The 26,468-nt window shown below is 37.2% G+C and overlaps 2 protein-coding genes across 2 annotated transcripts in view; one reads left to right on the top strand and one right to left on the bottom strand.

The window, feature by feature from the left end:
• Nucleotides 1–8,983, bottom strand: part of LOC112570562 (dynein regulatory complex subunit 5-like) — a 12,573-nt gene extending 3,590 nt beyond the window's left edge. The window contains exons 1-4 of the mRNA XM_025249074.1: nt 8,941–8,983; nt 7,691–7,802; nt 6,969–7,083; nt 1,806–1,978 (exon numbers count right to left, since the gene is read on the bottom strand). The gene's annotated coding sequence lies outside the window, so the exon portion shown is untranslated. The remainder of the gene's footprint in view (nt 1–1,805; nt 1,979–6,968; nt 7,084–7,690; nt 7,803–8,940) is intronic.
• On the top strand, nt 8,953–26,468 carry LOC112570315 (RNA polymerase II-associated protein 1-like). The gene is given in 31 exon segments (XM_025248699.1): nt 8,953–9,070; nt 9,958–10,112; nt 10,546–10,710; nt 11,210–11,250; nt 11,605–11,694; nt 12,483–12,657; nt 13,230–13,382; nt 13,519–13,656; nt 14,052–14,170; nt 14,559–14,660; nt 14,827–14,928; nt 15,330–15,467; nt 15,469–15,502; nt 16,026–16,105; nt 16,518–16,587; nt 16,964–17,123; nt 17,435–17,536; nt 17,753–17,917; nt 18,229–18,355; nt 18,776–18,847; nt 19,479–19,587; nt 19,771–19,826; nt 20,245–20,391; nt 20,766–20,890; nt 21,498–21,701; nt 22,095–22,220; nt 22,692–22,849; nt 23,142–23,274; nt 25,036–25,201; nt 25,665–25,892; nt 26,331–26,468. Coding segments are annotated over 30 exon segments (3,771 nt in total). The 5' UTR covers nt 8,953–9,070; nt 9,958; the 3' UTR covers nt 26,463–26,468.

Below are 26,468 nucleotides of genomic sequence, written 5' to 3'. Positions count from 1 at the left end.
CAGCATCACCACTAATACCATCATCACCAATCGCCATTATCACTGCCATGTCTCACAGTAGAAAAATTAAGTCAGAATTTGCAGGCACTAAAGTGACTGTATTTAGAATTACTTTGCATGGTGATTGACATCACTATTTTGTTCAGGGGTCAGAGTTTGGAGATCAGGGGTCACATGATGAGATGCTTTTCTGTCTGAAAATCAGCCAGCTTAACTGTCAATCAACACCTAAACAAACTGCAAGAAGTAATTCACTTGGATGAATATTTTGCTTTGCTTATTTTACTTATTATTTATAATATTCTTACATTATCAGGCTAGCAGCATGTTTTTGTTATTTGGCCATCTAGTTTTAACTGTAAACTGCTTTTTGTAATAACTTTTTGTTTTTATAATTTTTCAGAGCACTATTTGATTTCATACGAGTTTGTTTTATGCTGTTTATACATGCATGAGACAAGAATGATTGTATTTCAGACAAGGATATTGATGTGGCTAGATTTGATTTATCAGTATTTATCAGCAAAAACAGACAATCAGAAGAACTGAAAGGCCCGCATTTATATGCCAGGCTCAACAGTCATTTTCAGGCTTTGTTAATGTATTGTTGTAATACAGCTGCTGTGTGTACTGGCTTGATGTCTTTAGTAATCTGGATTCTAATGCTTCCTGCAAGATAAAACTTTGTTAGAGATATAAGAGGCAATGCTGTATATTTTAGTAATGGTATTTGTGTGTTTTTTGTATAATAATTATGATAAAACTAACATGTGTGTGCAGTAAATTCAAATCTTTCTTTAGAGTTCATAAAATTAGGTTTAGGCTCTTTAATTGTCTCCAGTTATCATGTTTAATCAACATAAATTTGATTAGTTTGCAATATTACATCAGGAGACAAAGGGACCAGATATTAACATTGCTTGGCATATTTTTTATGAAGGAACACAAGTGCAAAAGAAAAAAATCAGCTCAGTACACTTGTATGAGAGACTGAACAGAAAACGCAACTATTTTACTTAAATCTTGGTCAATGTGTCTTGTGCATTGTCATGACCATTTACATATTTTATAAATAAAGCAATGTTAATTTTGTGGCAGGTCAGTGGTGACTAATAATTATGCAAAATTACAACAAAATCACCGAATTTGGCAGGTTGCTGGCTATTATTCATTTGTAAGTTATGTTTGGATTGTGTATTTGCCTCAAGCCTTTCCATGTTATCTGTTTTACAGTCTGGAGACTAGATGACATGCAGGCACATCATCTCCCTTTGACTCAAAAATGTTGGGACCCCTCATCTACCATTCATAGCCCAGAAAAGCTGCTGACCTCAGGGAAATTCAAGGAAAGTGAAATCAAGAGTACAGCAAATGTAAAAGTCTTTCACTATTCTGCAATGCTGAGGCCAAGCTTGACTTACAAAAAACTGCAAATAAAACATTGACGATAAAATCACAGCTGGAATAAAGTATATACTTTCTCGTTTATTGATTGATTGTTAATAATGATTGTTAATCAATGTTAGGGTCCTTAAAATTATATTTATTTAATTTCTATTTATGCTGCTTGCTCACAGGAGGTATGAAAGTGCAGTGAAGTTTATACTTGCTTAATGTTAATGTTGAGACATTAATTCTCGATCGATAATAACAGAAATTAAAGCCACAGTGGCTTGATCATCAGCTTGTAAGAGTTGTTGTAGTGTCACATACTCACCAGAACCCTCATTTCCTCAACTGTAAATATAATTATTAATTCGTGTACCTCTTGCGGAATGTTATGCTTATGGTAACAATTTACTCACCTGGCTACTGTGTTCAGTCTTACAGACCATCAGGTCACAGATCACATGCAACGCGCCCGGTTGCTATGACCACAGACGCTCTTAAGGGAAGCGACTCTTTCGTTGTTTCCGGTTGAGTTGAGGAAGTTGAGTTTTTCCATCTCCCGACCTTTTTGTTCACTCTCATAGTGGTGCTGGATTGTTAATAATTACTATTAATGTTTTGAATAAATAACTCCAACGTACCCAATGTTAAGTGTTAATTTGAAATTAATGTTTAAAATGTATCAAATAATCATATATATAGCCAAAAGGTATATTCGTAAAAATAACTTGGTAAGTTCTGACGACATATTGTGATAAGAATAAAACTTTTAGTGGAAACCATTGAGATTTTTCGTCCAACGAATTGATTTGTGCTTTTCTTGAGCTTGGCCATCATTGACAAATTACAATTTTTTCGTGACTCATATGAGCCTTTAGATTGTCGTCTGTGCATGAAAGAATCTAAATTGTGACAAAGATGAATTGGTCTCCATGGAGACCAAGAGTAAAGTAGCAATTGTGGGGGTTTTTTTTCTGTAATTGCCATTCATTTCGATTCCCTCCAACCCCAGCAACCCAAAACCACAAACATTTCCATGTGAATTTCAGTAATTTTTTTTAAATGTAACTTTTACCTGACTCTGGACATACTTTCCAGATATTTCTATTCATGAAGAGTTAAAATTGTGATTTTGTCATCAGTAGCACATTTTCTGTTAATTTATGTTTAGACATTATTGGTGGGGTTTTAATTTTCACTGTACAATATGCAAATGTGTTTGTTGTGCCTTTTTGGACATGCCACACCAATTACATGGATTCTGCAAAAAGTACTAAAATCATTGTACCACATTATTCTATTTCTTGGAAATAATCTGTGTATGTAAAATTATTGCAAAACCTGGGTCTGCTGGCTTAGTACTACGTTTTTGCATCCTCATTATCATTATGTCTTCTTTCTCCAGTTTATTTTTGAAGTTGAACACAGTTACATCATATAAGGTTCACAGTTTTGGCACAATAGATCAGTAAATAATTTTTATTGCATTGATGAATAATGCTTCAAAGCAAGTTGTATATAATGTTCCTGCAGTTCTTTCTTTTGAGCCTTTTATATTTTCCAAATGCAGCATCAGTATTTCCATGTATCACTCTAAGCTTTAATATCAAAGCATCCTCAGTCCAGGAAAAAAAAAAACTAACCTCCAAACTCCCTTTTTATCATCTCCCAATGAGTTGATCATGAAGTTGCTACATTTGTCCATTGCTTGTCATCTTAGCAATGTGTTTTACAAAAGAAGTGTTCTTTCAACAAGAAAGGCCTTTTCATTGGAGAGTGTACTTATGCATGCATCCAGTACATGGACATGAGCAAAATTGCATGCACACACACACACATACATCAAGATAATTTCATTGCTGAATCTAAATCAGATGTCATATTGATGTAATTTTTCCCAAGTTGTCCAAGTGACATCAAGCTTGCTGTTAGTGAGCATGTACTGCATGTAGCTGCCTCTGGATCAAAATAGCGGTGTAGCATATGCCGGCTTCTTTGGCCTTCCTAGCCAATTAGTTATTGCTCGGGATCTCTGATGATGTAGTCAGATTCCCTGTCACATTGGTCAACCACAGATCCATCTCTAACATGACTTTGTTTTTCGGCCATCCTAGCAGCACATTGGTTATTGCTCAGGATCTGTTTGATGATGTAGTCAGATTCCCTGTCACACGCCGTCCCTCGCATGTCCATCTCTAACATTGTTGTGTTCTTTTCCATTCCCTCTCGCAGCTGCTCTGCACTATGCTGTTGAAACACACAAAACCTTCTCAGTGATTAGTTATAAAATCAGGAAAATTATTTCCCTAGTCTCTCGATCATTGAGAGAAAGGTTTTAAAAGACTGCACTCTTCTTGGGCCAGTTTTATTTTGTGCCATCACTCTCTCACCACCTTTCCTTCCCAACTCTCTTATGGGGTCTGGTCCCCAGCTGGGTCATCTGGGGTATGTTGTACCATACAGGTGTCATGTTTGCCACATGGGTGTCTTAAGTGTGCACATCCATCCTCAGACACCAATGCATTCACAACCACGAACTTGTATTACTGGACTGCTGGCAGACGATTTTTTTTCCAGTTAACTACTAAAACGAGGCAGGTGTGTACAATGCTTCCAGTTTCGTCACATTCATTGTTAAGGCTCGCCAAGACTAACAGTGGAGAACTTCGCAAGAGGCTAAGCATTGGTCCCGGCAGACAGACAGCAATCCACCTGTACACGTCCGTGTTCACAACTTAATGATTGACTTCTACAGTGACCAGAGAATGAAAAAATGACTGTTTATTCACAGCCCAAGCATGACTCAAATTACATTCACACTTAGCATTACACTGTGGTTCAGCTTGAGTGGTATGAAACAATTAAGATAAGGCATTACTTGAACTAAATGACAACTAAAGATGGAATGCAAAGAAAACTGGAACATGAAACTGAAAACTATGTGCTGAAAAGTCTCTCTATTATTGCATCAAATTGTCAACATTTCTAACAGGACAAGGGCTATAGGAGGTGCTGTTGAGGTAACTTAATTGTTGCCAGCCATGCATAAAACAGGTACCGTAATACTTTTAACATTTTAGATACGCACTGTGATAGAGACTGATGCTGTTAAACATGAACGACCAACCTTGAAATTTAGCATAATGCACTAACAGACTTAGTGGTAAAAAATACTTCAGTTCAACACTCAGGACGTTCCATAATCAAACAGTATAGAACCGAAAGATAAGGGTTGAAACCTTACTCAAGGACAGTGGTGTGTAAGTTCTCTCTGTGTACACAGCAGCAAATGGGCTTCTTACTGAAAATAAACTGGAATCGAGTTTCTATACTATGCCAAAAACAAAATGAACCACTTTTTGTTTCATGAACCAAAATGATTAGTAGATCATGAGACCTCACTTTCATCCAGCCTTTTTAAACTTATAGTTACCAGTGTCCTGTGAGTCAGTGACCAATAAGGCTTTCTTCAGACTTATTTTTTTCTAGTTCTAGAAAGTTTTTGAATAAGCCAAATAAGCATTACACATACTCACAGACCCCAGATTGTTGTTAGACAAGTCTATTGATGTGAGGTGGAGTTATGCTGTATGACCTTTGCCAAGATGTCAGCTGTATGTTCCCTAATATCATTGGTACTAAGGTTGAGCTCCGAGAGGGTAGAATTCTTGAAAAGTGCTTGGCAGATTGCTTCCCCACCTTCATCCCCAATTGCGTTTAGTTTGAGGTTGAGGTACTCAAGTGTGTTGTTCCTAGTCAAAGCATGAGCTATAGCTTGGGCACCCAAAACACGTATCAAATTGTTACTGAGGTTCAGCCACACCAGTTGACAGTGTTTATTGAGAAACTTCCCAATAGCCCGAGTCCCATGGTCTCCAATTTTGTTATGTGACAAATCCAGCCCCATAAGGCTTGGATGGTCCAAGATACGGCAATAAGTATGCGTACTTTTTCATCGTCAACATTGTTGCAACAGAGATGTAACACTTTAAGAGTCTTTAAGCATGCGACAGCACGAGCAAGCTGCAGACAATCCATGGTTGTGAAAACAAAAGAGTCCCATTCAAAGTTAAGTCCACAGCCATGCAAGCCATAGTTTATGCGTAGTTCTTCCAAGTTATGTAGTTTCTTCAGTACAGGTTCCAAATCTAAGTGATAACTTCCATCACTGTTAAAATCTTTCTTTTCCTCTTCCTCTTCTCTAAACTCTCATCAGTATTAAGCATTGAATCCTTGTGAGCTATTTCAGCTGGTGGAAGAAGCTGTCTTATGTCCAGCTTTTTCACAAATATGGCAGAAAAGGCCAACGTGTCATAAAGCTCTTTGTCATCTGTTGTGCCTGGCACAAACATCTCAATAATTCTCTTGCAGGTTACATTCAAGGTACATCCTTTTCCAACTGTTTCCATGATTAGAAGGATGACAAGCTTTCCAACGTTTACGGCAGCGGTGTTTCCAATAATCTTCATCGTTAATGAATTGTGCAGCCAATTTAAGTGGAAGGTTGGTGGAAATCTTAGATGCAACTTTGACCTGATCCTTGAGGAGAAGTTTGTTCATAATTTCAGCATGATCTAAAGAGAAACACACACAAAAAAAAAAACTCCATCCCTTATCTTTGATGCTTGTTTGTGAGCTGACAATTTTAATTCTCCTAAAACAAATATTGCTTTATTCTGAAATAGAAAAGTTACTTTTTGCTAACTACTCGATCAGCACTCTTGATGCCTACTTAAGGTGAGTCCTTCTGTGCTTTAATAACTGAGTGTGTTTATAACAAAAGCACATATATCCCATCTTCGGTGGTGGAGTAAAGTAATGTGTAAATATGATCATATATTTTGTTATATATTGATCTGCAATTATCACAGATTAAAAATTTGTAGATCTGAATTATGAGCTGTAGATCTGTAACTCTTACACATTTTAATCGTGAAAAGATGCTACACTAATGCATTTGACATTTTAGACTATTATTAATTGATTTGGTGCTCTTGCAAACATGCAGTAGACATCTATATCTTTTGCTATATCATTTTTTGATGATTTCAACAATTAGGAGAGCACCACTCTAAAACAACATGAAAGTGTTTGGATTTGTGACTCACGAAGGGTGGCAAACAGTTGAGCACCTTGAAAGTATATTATTTTTATGGATTTGCATTTCTTCTCTTCTGAATTCATTTTGTTTTTTCATAAAGACATTCCTTAGACAACCCAATGAGCAGCAAAACAAAAAAGACTTCTTCTAATAGACTTCTATTCTACGTACTACATCCATTCTATGACTGACCTGTGGTGTGGAAAGAAGCATTTGCAGCCTGGATTACAGTTTTTCAAATGAAATGTGCAAGTTCGGAGCAACTTCTGGCTGCATAACTTTCATTTTTTATGGCATTCTATAGATAGTAATTTTTCCTTTGTTATATTTCATACAGTTGTGTGTGTATGTGTCTTTTTTTCTGTAAAGGGCCATGAGCTTCCCCTTAAGGCTGGAATATGGCGCTTTATAAGTTTGCTTTAATTATCATTATTACTGTTGCTGCTATTATTAAAACACACATTATAACAATGCTCACTTTCAAAGTTGTTGCTAATGTGTGCAAGGCAAAGGTCAGAGAGAAGGGGCACTTTTGATGAAGACCAGTCATTATCCTCAGCAATCATGGTCCGTGGACTTTTCTCTTGTCTCCCCTGAGCAAAGAATAGCATTTACCTGAATTCATATGCTGTTCCAATTCTTTTGGCTTTAGATCATCACTGTGGTTCTTAACCTTGTTTGAGGTACCGAACCCACAAGTTTCGTATGCTTTCACACCTTCGTTATTGTGAATTTTTTTTTTATCCCTGTTTCACCGCATTTAAATCTACCCATAATTCAAAGTGCCTCATGCCGAGGCTTTTAGATTTTACACAGTAAAACTGTAATGAAGAAAATTTAACTTAAGGGCTGAGCTCTTTTGTATGAAAGCAAAAGGATGTGGAAAAATTATATCCAGATTACATGTTGTGTAAGCATAAAACACCTTTTTTTTTTAGCTGGATATCAAGCAACCAGCAACCATGCCTATCCAGTTGGGATCTTTACTGAAGGTGAAGTCTGACTACTGGTGTAGACAGCACACCTTGAATGCTTTACATGCACTTCTCACCTCTTTCTTCTGGTTGGAAGAAGTTCAGCCTTTAAGTTCACTAAGTAAAACGTTTTGACATTTTTCTGTCCATATAGTGTAGTTGCATCCACTTTGATATATAGCACTTCACTGATAAGGAATGAGCAAAGAGGCATGTTGCAACTCACTCTGTACCACAACCTTGCATGCTGAATCTGTCTGACAGCTCGTTTAAATCCACCTTTAGATTTCTTTATCTTATCCAGTCTGTCAAATTCATCTTGTGGGATTTTATACATGCTGTTGAAAAAAGTTTTTGAAATAAAATTTCTTTTAGTTGATGGGTTACTATATCACCATTTATTTAAAAAAATATAATTATGAGTTCTCCACATACTGGTATATATTTCTGGCCTATTAAAGCAGTTCATTATTATATTAATTAACAACATCATAAAAGGCAGGCCACAGCACCATCACCATATTCTAATTCTACCTCCACAATAACCAGTGCTCTTAATAAATATATATCACAAACTCAAATTTGTGTAGATCTAACAAATTAAATAGCTAACCCATATTTTTATGAAAATATTTTTTTATTTCGAAATATATAAAATCAAAAATAAATAAGACAAAAGAAGACTTTCTCAAAAATAATGGCAAGTGTATCCAGAAAATATTTCACTCGCCTATTATATCACTGTCGCTTTCATAGGAGCAGAACGTGTTCAAGGATGCGATCTTTATCTTGATAATCGTAGCGACAGTCGAGCGACTAAGTCCTAATGACCTGCCAATTTCTGTTGCTGTTTCCCTTTCTCAGACTGCCTTATGATATCCACTTTCACCTCCAATGATGCACTGTTATCAGATGAGTCTAGCTAAACCTCTGAGCGTCGTAACCACGTAACTGTCGTACTACCTGTAATTAGTGTTACTTTAGTGTATTATTGGAATATATAATAAAAGAATAAAACAATTATTCATTGTGTACAATTTTAGGAAGGCCAATATGTAACATGCTGGTTTATGTCCTTGACAGTCAGCTAGAATTAAGTTTGCTGAGTTGAGACCCACTCAAATTTGAGATCGTGTTAAAACCTAATAGTTGCCTTGTCGGACCCTGGAACCAGAAACTTTTCAAAAGTATGGAGTCTGTTATTATCAATGTAGAATGACGCTGGGCACGTGTATTTATAATGGTATGAACTCGTTCTAAATAAATGCTACGTAAGTCGAGCTATATGTCGAGGCCCGGCGTGCATGCATGCAATGGCCGGATCTTGATTCTGCCGCCAGAAGACATCAGCTTGTACACAAACGTCTTTGTGAAGTACTCAGAATACCTCCTTTGATATTCGATAAAAATATAATAAAAAATATAATTCGTTTAACTGTTGTTGAATGTCATGCTTATAGATGAGACTTCGCTCACCTCGTTGTTGTTCTCAACCGGCCAGACGTTGCTATGGCTACAGACGCTGATGTCCAGTCAAGGGAGGTCATTCTTTTCTATTCTTGCTGTTTCCGGTGCCAAGCACGAAAGTAGACGAGGTTTAAACAAGGTTTGTTTCCATTTCCACTATTGCAGTAAAATCAATTGACAGCAACAAGAAATTTAGAAAGATTTGATTTTATGAACAAAAATAGATTCCAGACTATATGGAAAACGGAAATATTTGTTGGCTTTAAGGTTTATTAAATAAGACAACGTTATTGCGATTGAATAGTGCTGTTCGCATATAGAACCTTTGTGTTAGGTTACATGTATTATTCATTTATTTATATAAATTCGTATATTTTTATTATTGTTCGTCGTTTTGTAGTCCGTACTAGTTCGTTTGCTATTTTAAAGAGATCATTCCAAACTGAGTACGTACTTGGTATATCATGGGCCTAGAAGTTAGAATATGTGAGGCCTAGTTTGTGGCAAAATCATGATCAAACATCTTTTACGCTGATCTGGTATAAATTATTCTGTCATATTTACTTGTAATTGCTATATTTTTATATGTGCCCAATCTTCTCATGAATTGAGCTTACAATAGCAAATCCCTAAAAATAACGTGTAAAGAGAAAGGAAAACGAAGGGAGTTGTGACGCTGGTTGACCATTAATTTTATCTGGTTATCTTCTAATTTTGCTATGACTGATATGTGATCATTTTTGGTTGTTTCTGAATATTTATTAAGGGTCATAATATGCTGCATAATAGCAGCGATGAACAGTATTGCACTTAGTAGGCAGAGGCTCTTAATTTGTATGTAACAATACCTGATCTACCAAGCAAAAATTCTACAGGAAAAGGGAGTTACACATTAAAAATCTATGTTAATAGAGCAGGGTACCAAATTATGCCACAATGATTAGAAAATATGAATTATAGTAGTTTCCAGAACAGATGCATTTTAAATGCCTAAATAAATGCTTCAGGTGATTGTTTTTGATGAAGGATGGATCGCCCAAAAAGAGGAGAAGATGAAAATGAACTTCTGAGATTTCAGCAGGAGTTCTTGGCCAGTAAGGATGTACCATCAGTCACTATCGTGAACAAAGCAGACAAACGCAAGCCAGAGAGTCAAGACAGAGATGTTGTTAAGATGGATGGTAAGCACAACAAGATAGAACCATGGAAGCCTTATGTGCATCCACATTTTCATAATTAAGGTGCACGAGGAGTGCATCGTGTAAAGGAATTTGGAACAATGCTGGAATTTTTTTAAAGAAGTTTATTTTTGCATCAAACTCTTAATACTCTGGCAGCAAAAATATTGCCTTTTTTGAAGTTCATCTTGCACATAAAAATCATTTACACTTTTTTTAGTTTAAAAATTCATATTTCCTGGCTGGAACATAACACCATGTAAGAATTATGATTGGCTTAAAGAATTTTTTTTTTCTTCAGGAATTATCTGTTGACTACTTTCCTTGAGCCCTCATTCATTTTCTACCTTTTAGCACTGCTGGAAAAAGGGCATGAGTACAGTAACAGAGTATTGTAAAGTGTTTTTGTAAAGAAATTCTTTTGTTTTCTACCTAGCCATGCCAGCATTGCCAGCATCTGTAGGTCTTGAACCAGCCAAGAAATCTCGCTTTAGAACAGACAAAGACAGCAGAAAGTGCAAGTCAGCAGCATCAGATTCTACTACAAATTTGGCATATCACTCACTTACCCCTGATATGGACCCAGAAGAGCTTATGGACAGTAAGTGAGATCATCAGTCTCTCTATTATTAGAATAATAGTGGGATGCCAAATGGTTTTCAAATGATTAAGTAAGGTTTAGTCAATAGTATTTTCCTAAATCTGGAGTTAATACAATACCCCTCTTCTGTTCTAGAGAAATATGCCTACACCATGGGTAGAAAGAGATCAAAATCATGAAGTCACAATATGTCTAATTGTATTCCCAGCTTTCCAATTGACTGAGGTCTTTACAACTTATCCATACACCAGCGTGACACCTGTGGTGTTGACCTTTGAGTATGGTAATATTTTTCGACATGATCTTCAGAATGGAAGTGGGGAGATATGCACCCATATATGGAGAATAATATCTCGAACTGAGCTTTACCTAATCATTAGGAAAGAAATTATGTGTCCTTTAAAAAGCTGTGTAGCAAGGAGGAAATTTTAAAAAAGCTATGTGACAAAGTAATGGCATATGTATTAAATCCTGTGTTATATACTCTGCTATATTTCAGAAAATGACAAGGGGATGGCAGCTGTTCTGACAAGTATAATTGTAAGTTTTTATATTTGACCTTTGAAGGCTTTGTCAAGATATTTTTGTGCATAAATCCTTCATCTATTTTTATAATAAACCTGTCTTTAGTTATTAAAACTAAACTTTAGTGAATGTAATATGCACAACAAAATTTTTGAAAAAGAAGTTTTATTATTGGAAAAAACTAGAATCTTTGTCAGGAAGTATTCTGTTTATGTGCATTGCAGTGTATTTTTTATTCACTATATAATTCATCTAGATTTTAAAGTTAGTGTTTACGGGATTTTTTTTTATCAATGTAATCTTAATGATAATGAGCTTCTCTTTTTTGATGCTTCAAAATGCTTTTTGATGCTTTATTTTCTTTTATAGGAAAGAGATACAAGAAATGCTACTTTTACATTCCCATCACCCACGGCAAAACCGTTTCCTCCAATCATGGAAAGAAGTGTTACAGAACAAGTAATAACAAAAAGTTCTTTATTCTTCAGTCATCATTTTATCCCCATTACTTTTATGTTTTCATTATCTTTAGTCTGTTGACAGACACACTAACAGCAAATCTTTGCAAACTCATTTTTTGTTATTATCATATGTAGACTTCAGTTAGAAACACTGTCATTACTTTTAAACATATTTTCCTTCTTTTCTTATTCTACTTTTATTTCAAGAGCAGATTCTAGTTACACCAAAATAAAGAAGTTGTCATTCTCATTGTTCTGTACAACACATTTTGTCTCTTAAAGCATTCTATCAGGAATCTTGGCTTCATCATTGCTGGCATGACCTTTGACAAAAAAGCTGCAGCTGTTAGTCTGCTTCTTATGACCTTTGAAAGATTCACCAGGTTCACTCTTGTCAGACTGCTAGGACTCTTGTCTACACATTTGTTCTAACAAAGCTGTCTGATTTCTTGCTCTTGGGCTCTCCCTAGCATATACATTCTTAGTCTTCATGGGACCCATGGCATAGGGATTAATTTGGAGCTTCGTTACCATATTAATCAAAAGACCAAGGCCCCTGATGACTATCAAAAGCATGGGGGCCTTATGGAGATGCCTTGTCTGTCTGCCCCTTAACACAGCCCTGCTCTCTAGTTATGAAAACATTTAGCATTTTAAATGACTATTTTTTTTAAAGAAACAGAAACGAAATAGATATTGTATGAATAGAAATATAACAACTCTTCACTGTATTGTGAACAGAGAGGTAAAACTTTTATTTTTATCAGACTGTGCTTTCTTTCACAGATTACCTTTCCCCAAAGAAGAAAGCAAAGCCTATTTGCCAGTCAGTTTGAGCAGCATGGCACAACAGACTTTGCAAGTGAAAAAGAGGAGAGTAAGATGGAAATTTCAGAAAGCACTGGTTCCAGAAAGCCAAACAATGGGCAATCATCATCATCATCATGCAAAGTGTCTTCAGGTATTCCATTTGCCAGTTACAAAATACATTTCATTTTCCTATCAAAAGCAAGCACATTTTGGTTTAGTTGCTCAGTAGCAGTCATTTATTTTCATAGTCAAGCAGCACAGTATGACTGTGTTAAGTCAGTTGGTAGAGCCAGAGTTCACTTTTTTAAATCACAATTGCCTACAATAAATTCCTGTTTTCAGAATAAAATACTAAGCATGATCATTTCATTAAAGCAGTCTTGAGGATGAAGTCTCATGCAGGACATCAACACATTTTGACTATAAAATATTGTGTCAAAGTCGTTGAAAATTTGGCAGAAAGTCATTGTGGGATGCAGTTGTAGTTTTATGTTTGTGCAGATTTTGTGGAAACCTTGGAAGAGTGGGAAAATTTGCACTTTCCTCATGAAATGATATATGATGTATGTCTTCATTAAAAGTGAACAATGAGGGAGAGGTGTAAACCTATTTCTATTTTACTTGCAAACATTTAGTTGCAGGGAGATATCTTACATTGTGGATGTGAAAGGGGAATAAGGTTTCAAGATTATTTCAATAATACCTACAAACATTGAATTACAGATGTCTCATCTCACATTGTGGATGGCAGAGGCTTAAGCGCATCTCAGGCAGAAACAGAAGCACGCAGCATACATGAAGAAAATATGTCAAAACTAGCTAAAATGTCAGAAGAGGAGATTCTTGAAGAGCAGAAGAAATTGCTGCAAATGTTGGGTAAGGGCAGTGGATTTTTTACATAGTTATTGCTTGTCAGATGTTGAAACATCATCCTTTATGAAAAGTCATGCTTGTCTTCCAAATTTTATTCTTTTCTTACATTTCTTAATGAGGAACATTCTGCTGTTGCCAGACCCAAGTTTGGTGGAGTTTCTGAGATCAAAATCAAGAAAAACAGTTGAAACAAAAGGTGAAGTTGAATCACAGACAAAGTCCTTGCCCCCAAGAGGGAAACCAAAACCACCAAAACAGGAGCCATCCAAGTCTGAAGGTAACACTTTTGTTTTTGTGTGTGCACACACGTGTTCATACGTGCATGCATATATGCACATACCACATGCGTATGCATACAGTAGTTGGCTGCCCTGAGTTCAACGCTGACTGCATGTGCACTGCTTGCCGTAATATGCCTTAGTTGCTGTAAAACACATTCCCCCCCCCCCTCTTAAATAGGTGCAGATAATTTTTTTTAACATATAAATTTACTTTTAGCTCACATACATCACCGTGAACAAACATCACACCATACAACCAGAAAGCAATGACTTGAAATCAAAGTACACTCTGTCAATCACGTCATAAAATGGCTTCAAGAAATGGTTGAGATGGTTAGCTCACAGGTTAAAAGGACTATCAAGGCTGAGCAGTACTTCTTATTGTTGGCAGATCTGGCAGACATGACTAGCATAGAAAGAAGACAGTCCTGGATTCACATGGATAAAGTGGAATATGACAAGCTTGAGTGGATGAAAGATCTGCCTCCTCCATCTGCTGACAATGCACAGGTGTGGCCATTCAAACTTAAAACATACAGCGTTTTGGTTTTTTCAGGATGAGTGCTTAACAGTAAATTGTCAAGAAGGTTATTCTCATATTAGAGATTTTTGTTTGCTAGTGCCTTATGGTTCAGAATGCAGGAATGCTGTTGGAAAAACAAGACTTTGTATTTGCATTATGGCTGCATTAATTCACATCTCCTATTTTTACAAAAACATGTGTCACAAACATTGACTTATATCTGACACACTAACTTTTCTTTCCTTTAAGTTTTATGAGTTATTTTCGTTTTGTCAATGATCATGTCAGGAAATTTTATTTTATTTTCTACGACCCCTTGATGTTGTAGTGCTGCTTTTGTTAGAAGATTAAAATGATTTTTTTTTTCTGTATCAGACAGGTTTGCAGGCAAGATTTGATTTCAGTGGCAGAGTGGTGCCTGCTGATGCTGATCTCCCTGTAACCATGGCTCTTCATCACCATGGAGATGAGCCTGAGGTGGGTTTTTTTCAAAAATATATAAGCTGAAATGATAATACCTAAATCAAAATACAGATATTTTTTTTAGTAACACTCACCCATGATATTTTTGACCCAAATCCAGTTCTGTATTGTAGAAATAATCCATCTGCTTTGCTGTAAAAATGTGGTTTGTTTTGAACAGCGGGCAGGTTACACCTTAGAGGAGCTCTTTCAGCTGGCTCGCAGCTCCAATGTTCAGCAGAGGACCTTGGCCTTGACCACGCTGGGTCACATTATTCAACAGGTAAGAAGAGTGACATGTCTAGGAATTTATTATTTGAAATATCATCAAGTGTTCACACCTTGTTAAATAACTTTTCTGCATGTCAGTTATGTATCTGGATGTGTCTACCAGTGAGCAGACCTGGTCATGAGATGAAAAAAAAAACAGTAGTGCCAATAGCAGTGTTCACTTAAATGACTAATATTACCCTCAGCATAGAATTGACATGGAAACAATTTGTAAATAAATTCCATGGTCTGAACATATTTTATTAAACTGATTGGTGTTATTTTTTCATTGAATATTTTCTGCATTACTCTGAAACACTAGCATCAACTTCCCTAATTTCTTCTCAGTTCATGGGGTTTATCAGTGGACCTTTTTTTTCTTGCCTTACTTTCTGTAGCTTCATATTCTTGCAGGAAAAGGCAGGGACTCTAATTGAATATATTCAGAGACCCATCCTGCCATCCATACTTGATGGTGGAGTGGTCTTCCTAATTCGCATGGCTTGCGATGACTCTGTGCCTGCTGTGGTGGTAGCGGCAGTGTTTAGTCTCAAGCGCTCTTCTCTGTAATCCAGCAGATGAGGTGGGTAAGAGTTGTTTCCAGCTACAAATGCAAAGTGGGGCTATAGTTTTTTTTTTTTTAATTAATACAAATTGCATTTATCATATGTAAAATTCATTCTCTCTTTCTGTGGTCTGACAGGAAGCATTGCAGATGACATCAACCTGGTATCAAGGTCTGGTGGTTCCTTCTTTAGTGCCTGCTGACACTGTTAGAAAACAGGTGGAAGAGAAAAAGGAAAAGGACAATGATGAGAACCAAGCACAGGAAACAGACGCTGATGTGACCAAGCGGGATTTAATTGAGGTGAGACTTCCACAGTAGACATTTTGGATTGCTTCTTTTCTTCTGTGAAATTCTCTAGAATAATATGGCTTCTTACTGTGACCACTGAAAAATGTTTGTGCCTGGAGCAGGCACTAGCTTTGCTTTGAATCCCCATTTTCAAATGCTTCTGATATGGAGAGCAATGAAACTTTGGCTTTGTATAGGGCCTGGTTGACCGAATGCTGCTGCTGCAGAGACTTTACTACATCCTTGATGCACAGCATCCTCAGGCTCCTACAGTGCTGGCTACCTTGCAGATTTTGACCAGAGTAGCTCCCACAGCACACGAATGGCCTATGAGGCAAGTTGCATGTGTACTGTCAAATCTAAATCATATTATGGGCTCTTTCCTGTATGATATAAAGTAAAAAAATAAAAATGATTGTATGCTAATGAAAATATGAGTTGGGTTTATGAATGTATTCATGTGCATGTACAAATGAAGCAAGATGTGACAACTGCAACAAGATTTTTAAAACAGAGAGTTGGGTTTTTAACAATAACATCGATAAGGCCTTAACTTTAATGAGCCCTTCAGAAATTTTAAAAGAGAACTGCCAAGTAATATTGGAAATATTAGTCTTGTGTACATTTGTCAAAGCATTCTGCCATATGAGATCTTACTGTAAAGTTACAACAAACAAACACTCAGCTCCTTCACCAATTCTGCTGTGAACAAAAAAAGAGAAGAAAATGACATGCTTTTTATGCAGATTTCAAGAAACACCAAACTGATGAACTTAATCACAAAAGAGTTTCTTCCAACAACGTGGAAGCCACATGGTATTATTGAAAGCTTATTTCTGTGTCTTTTTCTTTTTGGATCTCTCTCTCTCTTAGTTTGTTTTTTCTATTTCCCCTCTGTGTGTTTTACAAAGTAGTGATAGATAAATTACCTATGTTTTCAAAATGTATTTCATGCACTAACAATGCATTTGAATTGTGTATTTACATTTTTATTGTTAGTGATAAACTTTTAAATTTAAGGGAACAAGATTGTAATTAAGTGGACAAGAGGAAATTTGATCACATTTTGAAGTCGAGCTGGACTGGATGAAGTGAGCATGAAGTGACAACATTTTCCTTCATTGTTTGTGTCTGCTAAAATTTGTAATCTCTTTCTAGTTCTTAGCTTCTATTTAGATGTCTTGTGATTCAGATAGTGAGATGGCAGTTTCTGATCCCTGGGGTCTGCCCCTCCCTGCAGCCATGCGACTGATGGGCAGCTTGTGCCAAGCTGGTCGCCACATAGCCTCCAGCCTTGTGGCCAACCACTCTCTTCAGGAAGTGCTGCTACGATACTTGGCTGTCAGGGCCCAGTGAGCTCTTGTCTTTATGATTTAAACAACTTTTTCAATTAGTATATATATATACACATAAAAAAGAACATGGTATTATATTTATTGTAGTTTATTTATTAGTGTACCATTTTGTAAAAGAGAAAAACAGAGTTGTTCTTACTAAAAAAAAAAGAAGGAAACAATAACAGCAAAAGTGTTATTTTTGAACAGGTAAAGCTTTGGGGTTTCATTTAAGAGTGGCATAATAAGGGTCTGCCTCTGTGCTCTTTTGTGCATTGTTTGGCTGAAATGTATATGCATTAAAGTTTTGCTTAATTCTGTGGATGAAGGGATCTACATCTGTCAGAAAAAGAAGCAGAGAGCTTACAGAGGGAAACATTTGTTACATGGAGAATCCTCTTGTCCTATGGCCTTGGGTCTGATATCTACCTGTGAGTATCCATTTTCTGATTTAGTAAAGTTTAACAGTTTTAACAGATACTTGAAGTCAGTGGTATCCTACCAGCCAATAGTCGTACTCCACCTTCCCTGAAACCATTTGAAAACAATTTCGACTTAGGCCTTTAAGTGTTTAAATACTACATAACACTACCAATGTTGTCTGCTTGCCTAATTTTGTAATTGTGTACTTCTTCTTTCTTTCTCAGTGACTTGTACACATCCTTAGTCAATGAGTTAAGAGCAGTGACATCAACATTGTCAAACCTTGATGTGTACCAGCTACAAGACAGAGAAGTGAATTTGGTGTCAGTTTTTGAGATCATTTTACCGTTAGCAGCTATACCGCCTGTCAAGCCATGCTTTAATCAAGAGTAAGCCTACAGTATTCTTCCTTTATCATGCATCATGCTGATCATTTATTTTGTTGTTTTAGTATCAGTGTATAATTGTTTAGCTATTTTCCATTTGTATGTAGATCAGTGCTGTTGTTACATCTCTCATGTTCGGATGGAATAGAGGATGTATGAAAAGCTGTAAGTGTAAAGCTGCCAGTATATGACCTGTGCTTCACCATTTGCTCAATGATGCATGCACATTGAGATTTTTTTTTTAAATCTTTAATAGAGGTTAATCACTGTCAGTCATTAAGAGTGAAACCAAGGGTACAAATGTCTTTGTTTAGAGATGGGAGAGAAATGGAAGTTATCTCCACACCTGTGAACTGGAGCCATGTGGAAGGTGTGATGCCAATGATCAAAGTGTGCACCTGCAAATGGCTGCAGCATCTTGCTGACAAGTACACATTACAGGTACATGGTCTTTTTTTGTTTGGGGGAGGGGATGGTCATCAAAATATCAACTTTTGACTCTTTTTTTGTTTGTTTGTTGTGTTGTTGTAACCATTTCAATAAATTTACATATTTTGTACATGACAAAGACTTTGAGTATCAGTGTGAAGTTTTCCCTGCGTTTGGATTGTAGTTTGCTGTGTACTGGTTTTTCCTATGTGGGTTACAAATTTCCAAAGCAAGTGTTCAGGAGTGTCATACTTAAAGGGAGATATTATCCTAAGCCTGAGATAACACAGAAAGTCAGAGACAGTATGTGGGACGACTGAGTGTATGAAAGCAGGACTAACTCATTGATCATTTGTGGAGTATTCTCAGCTGTTGTTGCTTATGTTTCTTGCACAAGTTGATGTAAGGCTTCTTTTTTATCTTTTCCTTTAGAAACCATGTCTTCAGTTTCCAACAGCATGCCTTAACTTCATGGCAACATATTTTGCTAAGTACGCTGCACAGGTAATGTCTGCAAATTGTGTATATATGTACAATAATAAAAATGAAGTACTTTTCATGCTAAGGTTAATCATGATATATACACATACTTAACAAAGACAAACACAAGCAACATATAAACACAGAAAATGCTATACAGAGATACAATCCCACACAGAAACATTACTGTACAGCAAGAATGTAGATATGTATATGTTGCATGACAAACAGAAGATCATTTAAGAAACAGCTAGATGAAAGAAATAATGCATAAGTGCATTTTTAACGAGTTCCACATACTTTGGAAAACAAAACTGAATAGAACATTGTCCAGACAATCTGAGATTATATGTATTTATGACATCAATTAAGGTCCACAACCTTTTTTTGTTGTACTAGGGGAGGTATCATCATTCTGATCTTCCGTTGGGTCCCATCCATCCCCACACTTGCTTTTCTGCTTTTTTTTTTTTTCTTTTCATTATTTAATGATGCCATTAAATCTATAATAGGATTGAGCATTGCTGAAATTGTGTTCACAAAACGTGTGCATGATCACATGCACTGATTTCAGTGTTAGTGCTTCATTCAATGCCAACCAGAATGTGTACTTATATATAGATAAGTTACTATATTTGCTTAATATATATTGCAGGCAACAGTAAATCCCTTAGATCAGTTGCAGCACATTGAGGAAATTTGCTCGAAGAGTCTTTTCTCCTTTCTCAAGTCATTTGGATTCCAGACCATGCTAGTTAGCTCAGGTGAGTGTGCCTGCATAAATATGCACTATGCTTACGTGCTTCTAGTCTCCATATTTAACCAATGTCCCTTGTGATAAGAGTGTTTCTTTAGCAAATATTGAACACCTGGAGGTAGCATGGCTGTGATTGTGACTGTAAAGTGATGATTTCATCATTGTAGTTTATTATTCCACTTTCTCCCAGTCAGTACTCCAATCTTGCATCTCCACCAAGTGAAAAGCGCCAAGAAAAAGCTTCCTGTCTCCCTGAGCTAGACTGTGACAAGACCAACAACAGTCTTCCTGTTCTGGGAATGCACAGTCCTGTTGCCTTTTTGTCGGCTCTCTTCAGATTAGTGTATACTTTATGCAAGGCGCACAAAGACATTATTACCCAGGTCAGTGAACAAGAAACAGTTATCACTAGAAATTATAGTTTGCAGCACATGTTGGTAGTATTCCAATAGACTGATGAAAATGGAAGAAAGATATAATTTCTGGTCAAAGTTACTTAAAAGTTTACCCAAAATTTACATGCTGGCAAGAAGTTCAAACAAATTTTAATTTTTTTTTTTTTAGTAGTGTCAGTAGCATGGTTTTAATTAAGATTTGTGGAATTTTTATTTTAAGGGTTTCCTTTGAAAAAAATAGAATAACGATGCTGTTGCTATTCTTTTAGACTTCAGGTGTGATTATTAGTCACAAGGATGTCATCAGCTACTTAAAGAAGTTCTCTTCAGCTTCTCCAAACCACCTGTATGCCAATCATTTCACAAAGTTTGAAAACATGATGCAGTATTTCCTCATCAAGCTGTCATCATTAACAGTAAGTCTTTCTATGCCACTTTGCACTGTATTGTATTCTCACCACTTCACCAAAATCTGCCTAAATTGGTGGTAGTATGTTGTTATGTCTCCACCTTATTTTAATGTCTACATTTTAAAAATGTTTATACCATAGATATCCTTTTGCTCGCCTTGGAGTAAAATGCTTTGTGCAGTCTATCATTTCTTTTTGAGACACTTTCATTTTCCCTTTGTTATTTTACGTTGTTAGTTTTCAAGATAAGCTCATAACAATAAATGCATTTTTAGTACCAAGTGTAGATTTTTATGTCTAGTTTGCTTCATAAATCTATGAATTTAGCTGTGTGTGTGTTTCTCGTACTACGACACATATTGTCAACATACTGTTTGCAGCCAGGACACTGTCAACCTCTTTTGCATCAACTAGCATTGGACTTGACCGGTCGACTCCAAGGAGGGGAGGAGTTTATTGCCCATGACTTGTTCTCCACCGTACTCTTTAACGCAGACTTTATACCGTCAGTATTCTCTAAGATGCCCTTTCATCAGAAGCTTGTTTAAATGACCTCATCAAAACTATGTAGAATTTTGTCTGTGAATATCTCTATTCAGGTGTTTTATATGTCATGTTTTTGAAGCTTTCATTCAATTTTCATTGTTTTATTTGTGTTTTCATCATGTTTGTGGCTTGGGAAAACTCATTATGTAGTTGGAGTACATCATTAGGAAGTTGCCTGGAGGCCACCCCTATTCTGTGCTCATCCCACTCAGGTTATGAATAAAACTATATTATTTGTATATTAATATCACGATATATTAAGCTTTTGAAAGTGTTCATTCCTCCCATGACTTAATGGCAATGAGTGATGGGTTAAAATCTTGCTTATTCATGCTCGACTTCAGATAACATTCTAGCTAATACTCTCAAAGATGTTAGTATTATTGATAAATCCATATTGATAATTGTTTTACAAGGCTTTGTGAACATAAACTCCATAGACACAGTTCTTGTTTTAAATATATTCACCATTTAAACACTACTTTCTTGCGCCATTCCAAACCTGCTGAAGACGAAAGACTTCAGTAGTATTGTTTTTAAAAGATGTTTTCACCCATATGTTCCAGAGAAGGCAAAGATGAAGAGCTGACTGCAGCATCATTGGCAGGAATGAAAATCTCTGATGCTCAGGTTCTCAAGAGTGCAACCCAAGAGGAGGTAAACACCAACAATGCCCAGCTGCTGAAAGAGAGTTTGTCAAATCTTCCAGAAATCAGAAGCCAGTACTTCAAAACCTTTGCTGGCATGGAGACAAGTGTCGCCAGCTCCAGGTCTTTTATTTCTTTTTTCTCTTTTTCTCCTTAATAGTTTTAAACATTGAATTGTAAATTTACTACCAAGATTATATTTAGTGCAAACAGAACTTCAGTCATGGACTTGCATTGACTGCCTCTCTAGCTAGCTTGTCAGGACAAGCGTTATTCAGTTGCCCACAGTTTAAATGATGTGCACATACTTTTACACAACACATAGCAGTATAATTTGTTTTTAAGTGATCTCATCTGCTCTTAGATTTTGTAGAATAATAGGTTTTCTTTTACAAAGTAATTTTGAATTTGTTGTTATTTTCATGGTCAGTATAAATGCTAAGTAATCAGAACATTACAATCATCAGTGTGTGAACACAGCTCTCAAAAATTGCTCCTCCGCTCATTGCCATTCAGGTGTAGGTACCAGCAGCTTCCACATGAAACAAGGAGTCTTTTGACACCTCCTGCAGGGGAGAGCATAATGCCTAGAGACTGGGCCTTCATGCCTCTGGTGCATCTCTACAACCACGATTCTTCTAAGTAAGATGACCCTCAAGCCATACAATTGCAATTCTTTATATGAAAAACTTCTGGTTTAATTTTCCTAGGTCATTTTGAGAGAGGATTGTCTAAGATTGTTCCAGGCCTCTGTTTGGCACAAATTTGAGAGAATTGTCTCACACTGGACTGATAACATGCATAGTGCAGGAGGTGGTGTTATGAATGGGGATAAGGTGAGCTATGTAATGATGTACGTGATGCTTGCATCCTGTCTTCAGGGTAGTCACATGAGATGAAACGTCTCGTGCACAGTTGCTGAAACAGCAAGGTACAACTATTTACAGAACTGAAAAGATCGCTGAACCGTTCTCAGTCACTGGCCTCCTTCATGTATCTCAGCACTAGAGAAATGAAGCAGTGAAGTTAACCCTAATAATTTTTAGTTAATCTGTTGATGATTCCAGTTATCTCTGTTAACAATTAAAACAATCTTTTTATTTCTTTTTTCAGAGGTAGTGGCACCCAGACCAGACTTCCCTCATCATTTGTTACCATGACGACTTGTGCCCTGCAATGGATCTTTATTTTGGAATCACTAAGGAATCGAGCGCTGTCAGACGTGTCAATTACCCTCAAAATTTCTCGTATTATGTGTGTCTTCCTTGTGGGTGAGTTTTTCTTCTTTTTTTGGGGGGGAAGGATCATCATGTCACTAAGCTAAGCATGTGGTCACTAACAGTAAGTTCAAGTGACCATGAATATCCAGAAGGAAGAACTTATCAAAAGTCAAGTCAGCTTCGTTATGGAACTGTATAGAGTCATTGTGGTTCTTAATGAGAAAAATTGATGTATATGAACATGGGCATATGTGTGCAAGAATTGGAATCCTTAATCTGTGTTGAGAGTGTGATCAGAAGCAAGTATGCTATAGTTGCCCACTGTCTGCTTGTATTGTGCCAGGTAATGACCTGTTTCTGGAAAGATCAGTGTATCCATTCCTTGCTTCACTGTTTCGCGTCTACGCCACTCCCCACTTGCTGGACAAGATGAACTTTGAGGAAGACATTCCTGGCATTTCATCATTTTATGACCTGTGAGATGTTTTGCTTTTGCTTTATATGTGCACTTCTTGCATTTGTAGGGTAAGACCTAAAAGCTACAAAAAACAAAAACAAAATTTAAATCAAAAATTCTTTGAATAATTATAATTGTTTCATCACCTTACATCTTTACAGAGAATAAAGACGTATAAATTTGGTTATATGGCTAACTCACCCCTATCCCTTCCTTCTTGGCTGGTGAGTTCAACCCTCCATTATTTTTGGGTTTGAAAAAAAAATACCACGAAAATGTATGCTAAATCATTCAGCAACACTAAGAGATCCGGCATCTGCATACCTCGCTGGGTAGGAAAGGATTTCTCGCTACTGAGGCAGCAGGCGTGTGTGGGTGACAGCTCACTGTAAAGACCCGCGCTTCAAACGGTTGACGCTTTCTTGTTCTCTTAAAATTAGGAATTTCCTGTTGCTTTCATGTAACACTATAGTCTCCCCCTATCACCTTGGCTCGTTTGATTTGCCGGCGCCTTCAACGTCTAAGACGCGCGCGGGATGTGTCACTGGCGTCACTGGCATGTATCACTGCGTGTATCTGTTTCAATAGAGACCTCGTCCTGTTCTGACTCGGAGCTGATGTGTGAAACAAACGGAAAAGTGTGCATGCCGTTCCTTCTACAGCGCTTATATTCAAGGTGGTGACCAGGGTCAGGGAAATCAGCGTCCTCCTCCTTTTCGTCTATCTCCCCATCCGCCAAATCCTTCAACTAGAGTCGGTCTTGAGTTCTGAGCTAGCAACCCTGTGCGCGGAAATTACCTCCTGTGGCGTCCCTACTGACAGCCACTCAGCCAGATCTTTCATCCGGCCCCAGAAGGACTGAAATTTTCATGCCTTCGCGCACGAATAACCTCCATGACTTGTAACGGTATGAGGGCGAGAGAAGAGTCTTAGAGACAGCGAGCTTGTCAGGGCCTGGGGCTTTCAGAATTATCTTCAGCAAAAGTAGCGGACTTTCTACTGTGAACCTGTGGTTCTTCAATTTGAAAGCGTGGGCGCCTGTCATGAGGAAGGGCTACAGAGCTATGCTCTGCGATACCTTCCGCCATTTGGAGCTCTGGTATGTGGGTGCCAACAGATCTCTGAGATCCTTGCCAGTTTGTCCCTCTTTAAAGCTCAGGCGGATCTTCACCTTCCTGAACTCATTTGAGCCTTTATATCGAGCCTTTGTTAAACTTCTTTCCTAGAAGACCTGTTTCTTGGTCACAAAGATTTGTACCCTGTCTTCCGACCCGGCCTGTCTGCAGTTTCGGAAAACTAACATCACGGCGGAGACGATTTCTCTATGGATAAAAGCAGGGCCTTTTACTTTTAGTCTGGTTAGGGCCAGAGCACTTGAAGTTCAAGCTGTAGCTACCAGCATAGAAATTTAGCCCTTCAAGAAACCATTCAGGCCATAGACAACCACTCCTGCCACCTGCTATTTATTATCACTGTAATTATGTCATCTTACAGAGTACGAAAGAAGAAAAAGCATTTTAGGTAGTAAATTTTTTTCGGATGAAAACCGGATGACATCTAGTCCTCCTATCTTCCAACAGTTCCGGGGAAAAACCTGGAAAGTTGTACTCACTAGCCAGCCGGAAGGGATGAGTTGGTTGATTTTGTTCTTTCCTGACCAATCGGGAGTGGGCAACGAATTGAGGTGGAGGGTGATCTCGATATAATCATGTCATCTGATAAACACGATGAACGAAACTACCAAAAGATCTCATTCTTTAGACTTTGTGCACATTTTCAGTTACATGGTGTTTCTCGACCAATTTGAGGCAGTCTCCTTCGGCGACATTGTGTTTGGTGCATATGTAATGCTGCCGATGCAACAGAAACAAAGTCTCATGCTGCGCAGAGCTGTATGGCAGGAGAGGCCTCACCTGTTGAGAACACTTAGAGTTCCTGTGCAAGAGGTACAGGGCATAAGCAGCTTTATTTTGTAACCGTTTTATTTCTTTATTTTTGTCCTATTTCTTTGTTATCTTGATTTTGTTTCATTAATTTTGTTTAACTCTGGAAGGATATTAGAATGGTCTAATTGCCTAAGATTTGCTAGTCGTTTAATTTTCCAATAGTTTTCCATTTTATTTGTCAAAGATATCTTCAGACTTATGTAAATTGTGACGTTTTCCTTCTGTCATTGTCCCACCGTCTATCACCACTCTTTCAGTCTCGCTTTGATAGTGCAAGTATTTTTTTTTTCATATTTTGCCTCTTATAATATTCCCAACCTCCATTGTTTTTATGATATTTTGCTTTGTTTCCGAATAATTTGGTTTTTTAAGGGGTCGAATAACATCCTTCGAACTTTTTCAGGGTGCGTAACATCAGGTTATACGTGTTGATATGTGATGATTTTAACTGTTTTACGTACAGATGCTGATCGACATCAGCCGCTACTTGACTCCAGACGAGACCGACCCACAGCTCGTGCAGCTGTACACCCACGCTCTCTTGTCCAAGTCGGTGCTGCCCACCCGCACCCCAGCTCTGTTCCTGGTGGCGGTGCACCACACCAATCGTTTCCTCTATTACACGCAAGACACCACGAACCAGCCGATCAGGCGGCGACTGTGGGAACAGGTTCTTAGATGTAAAGATGAGGTGAGCATGTGACGTTTTTTTCATCGTTGTAATTAATGGTAGGAAACAACCAGGAATCGAACATTATTTTAATTTGCAATATTTATCATTATTCTCAAACTTGAATTTATTATTTCTGGAAATTTTAATCTTTTGTTTCTGAGATTTTTTCTTATTTCCGGGAATTTTAACCCATTATTTCAGGCACTTTTATTCCATTGTTTCAGAGACCTTTGATTTTTTTTCTCAGTGGGCATTATTATCCATTATTTGATATGAATATAATCCATTATTGCAGGGAATTTTAATTATGTTTTTTTCGATTTAGGGATTCTTATTGTTTTTATCTTTGTTACACCCTTATCTGCTTCTTTTTAAATATAAGGCCTTGCAGTCCTGTGATTTAGTTAATGTTAGCTGACGCTTCCAGCTCTTTTTATTTTTTTAATGCTGGCACAGGAGCTGAAGAGGAATATATTTTATTACAAGATTTGCAACACCGAGATGAAGAACAGCATGGAGCTCTATGCTGAGCTACCGGCGTCCCGCCAGAAAGTTTTGCAGGAGCATCAGGCCAGAGTGGGGCCTTGATGTTCG

The sequence above is a fragment of the Pomacea canaliculata genome, linkage group LG8 (assembly GCF_003073045.1).
Source record: "Pomacea canaliculata isolate SZHN2017 linkage group LG8, ASM307304v1, whole genome shotgun sequence".
NCBI lineage: Eukaryota > Metazoa > Mollusca > Gastropoda > Architaenioglossa > Ampullariidae > Pomacea > Pomacea canaliculata.
Note: the sequence above shows the minus strand (reverse complement) of the source record. Positions and strands in the feature narration are given on the sequence as shown.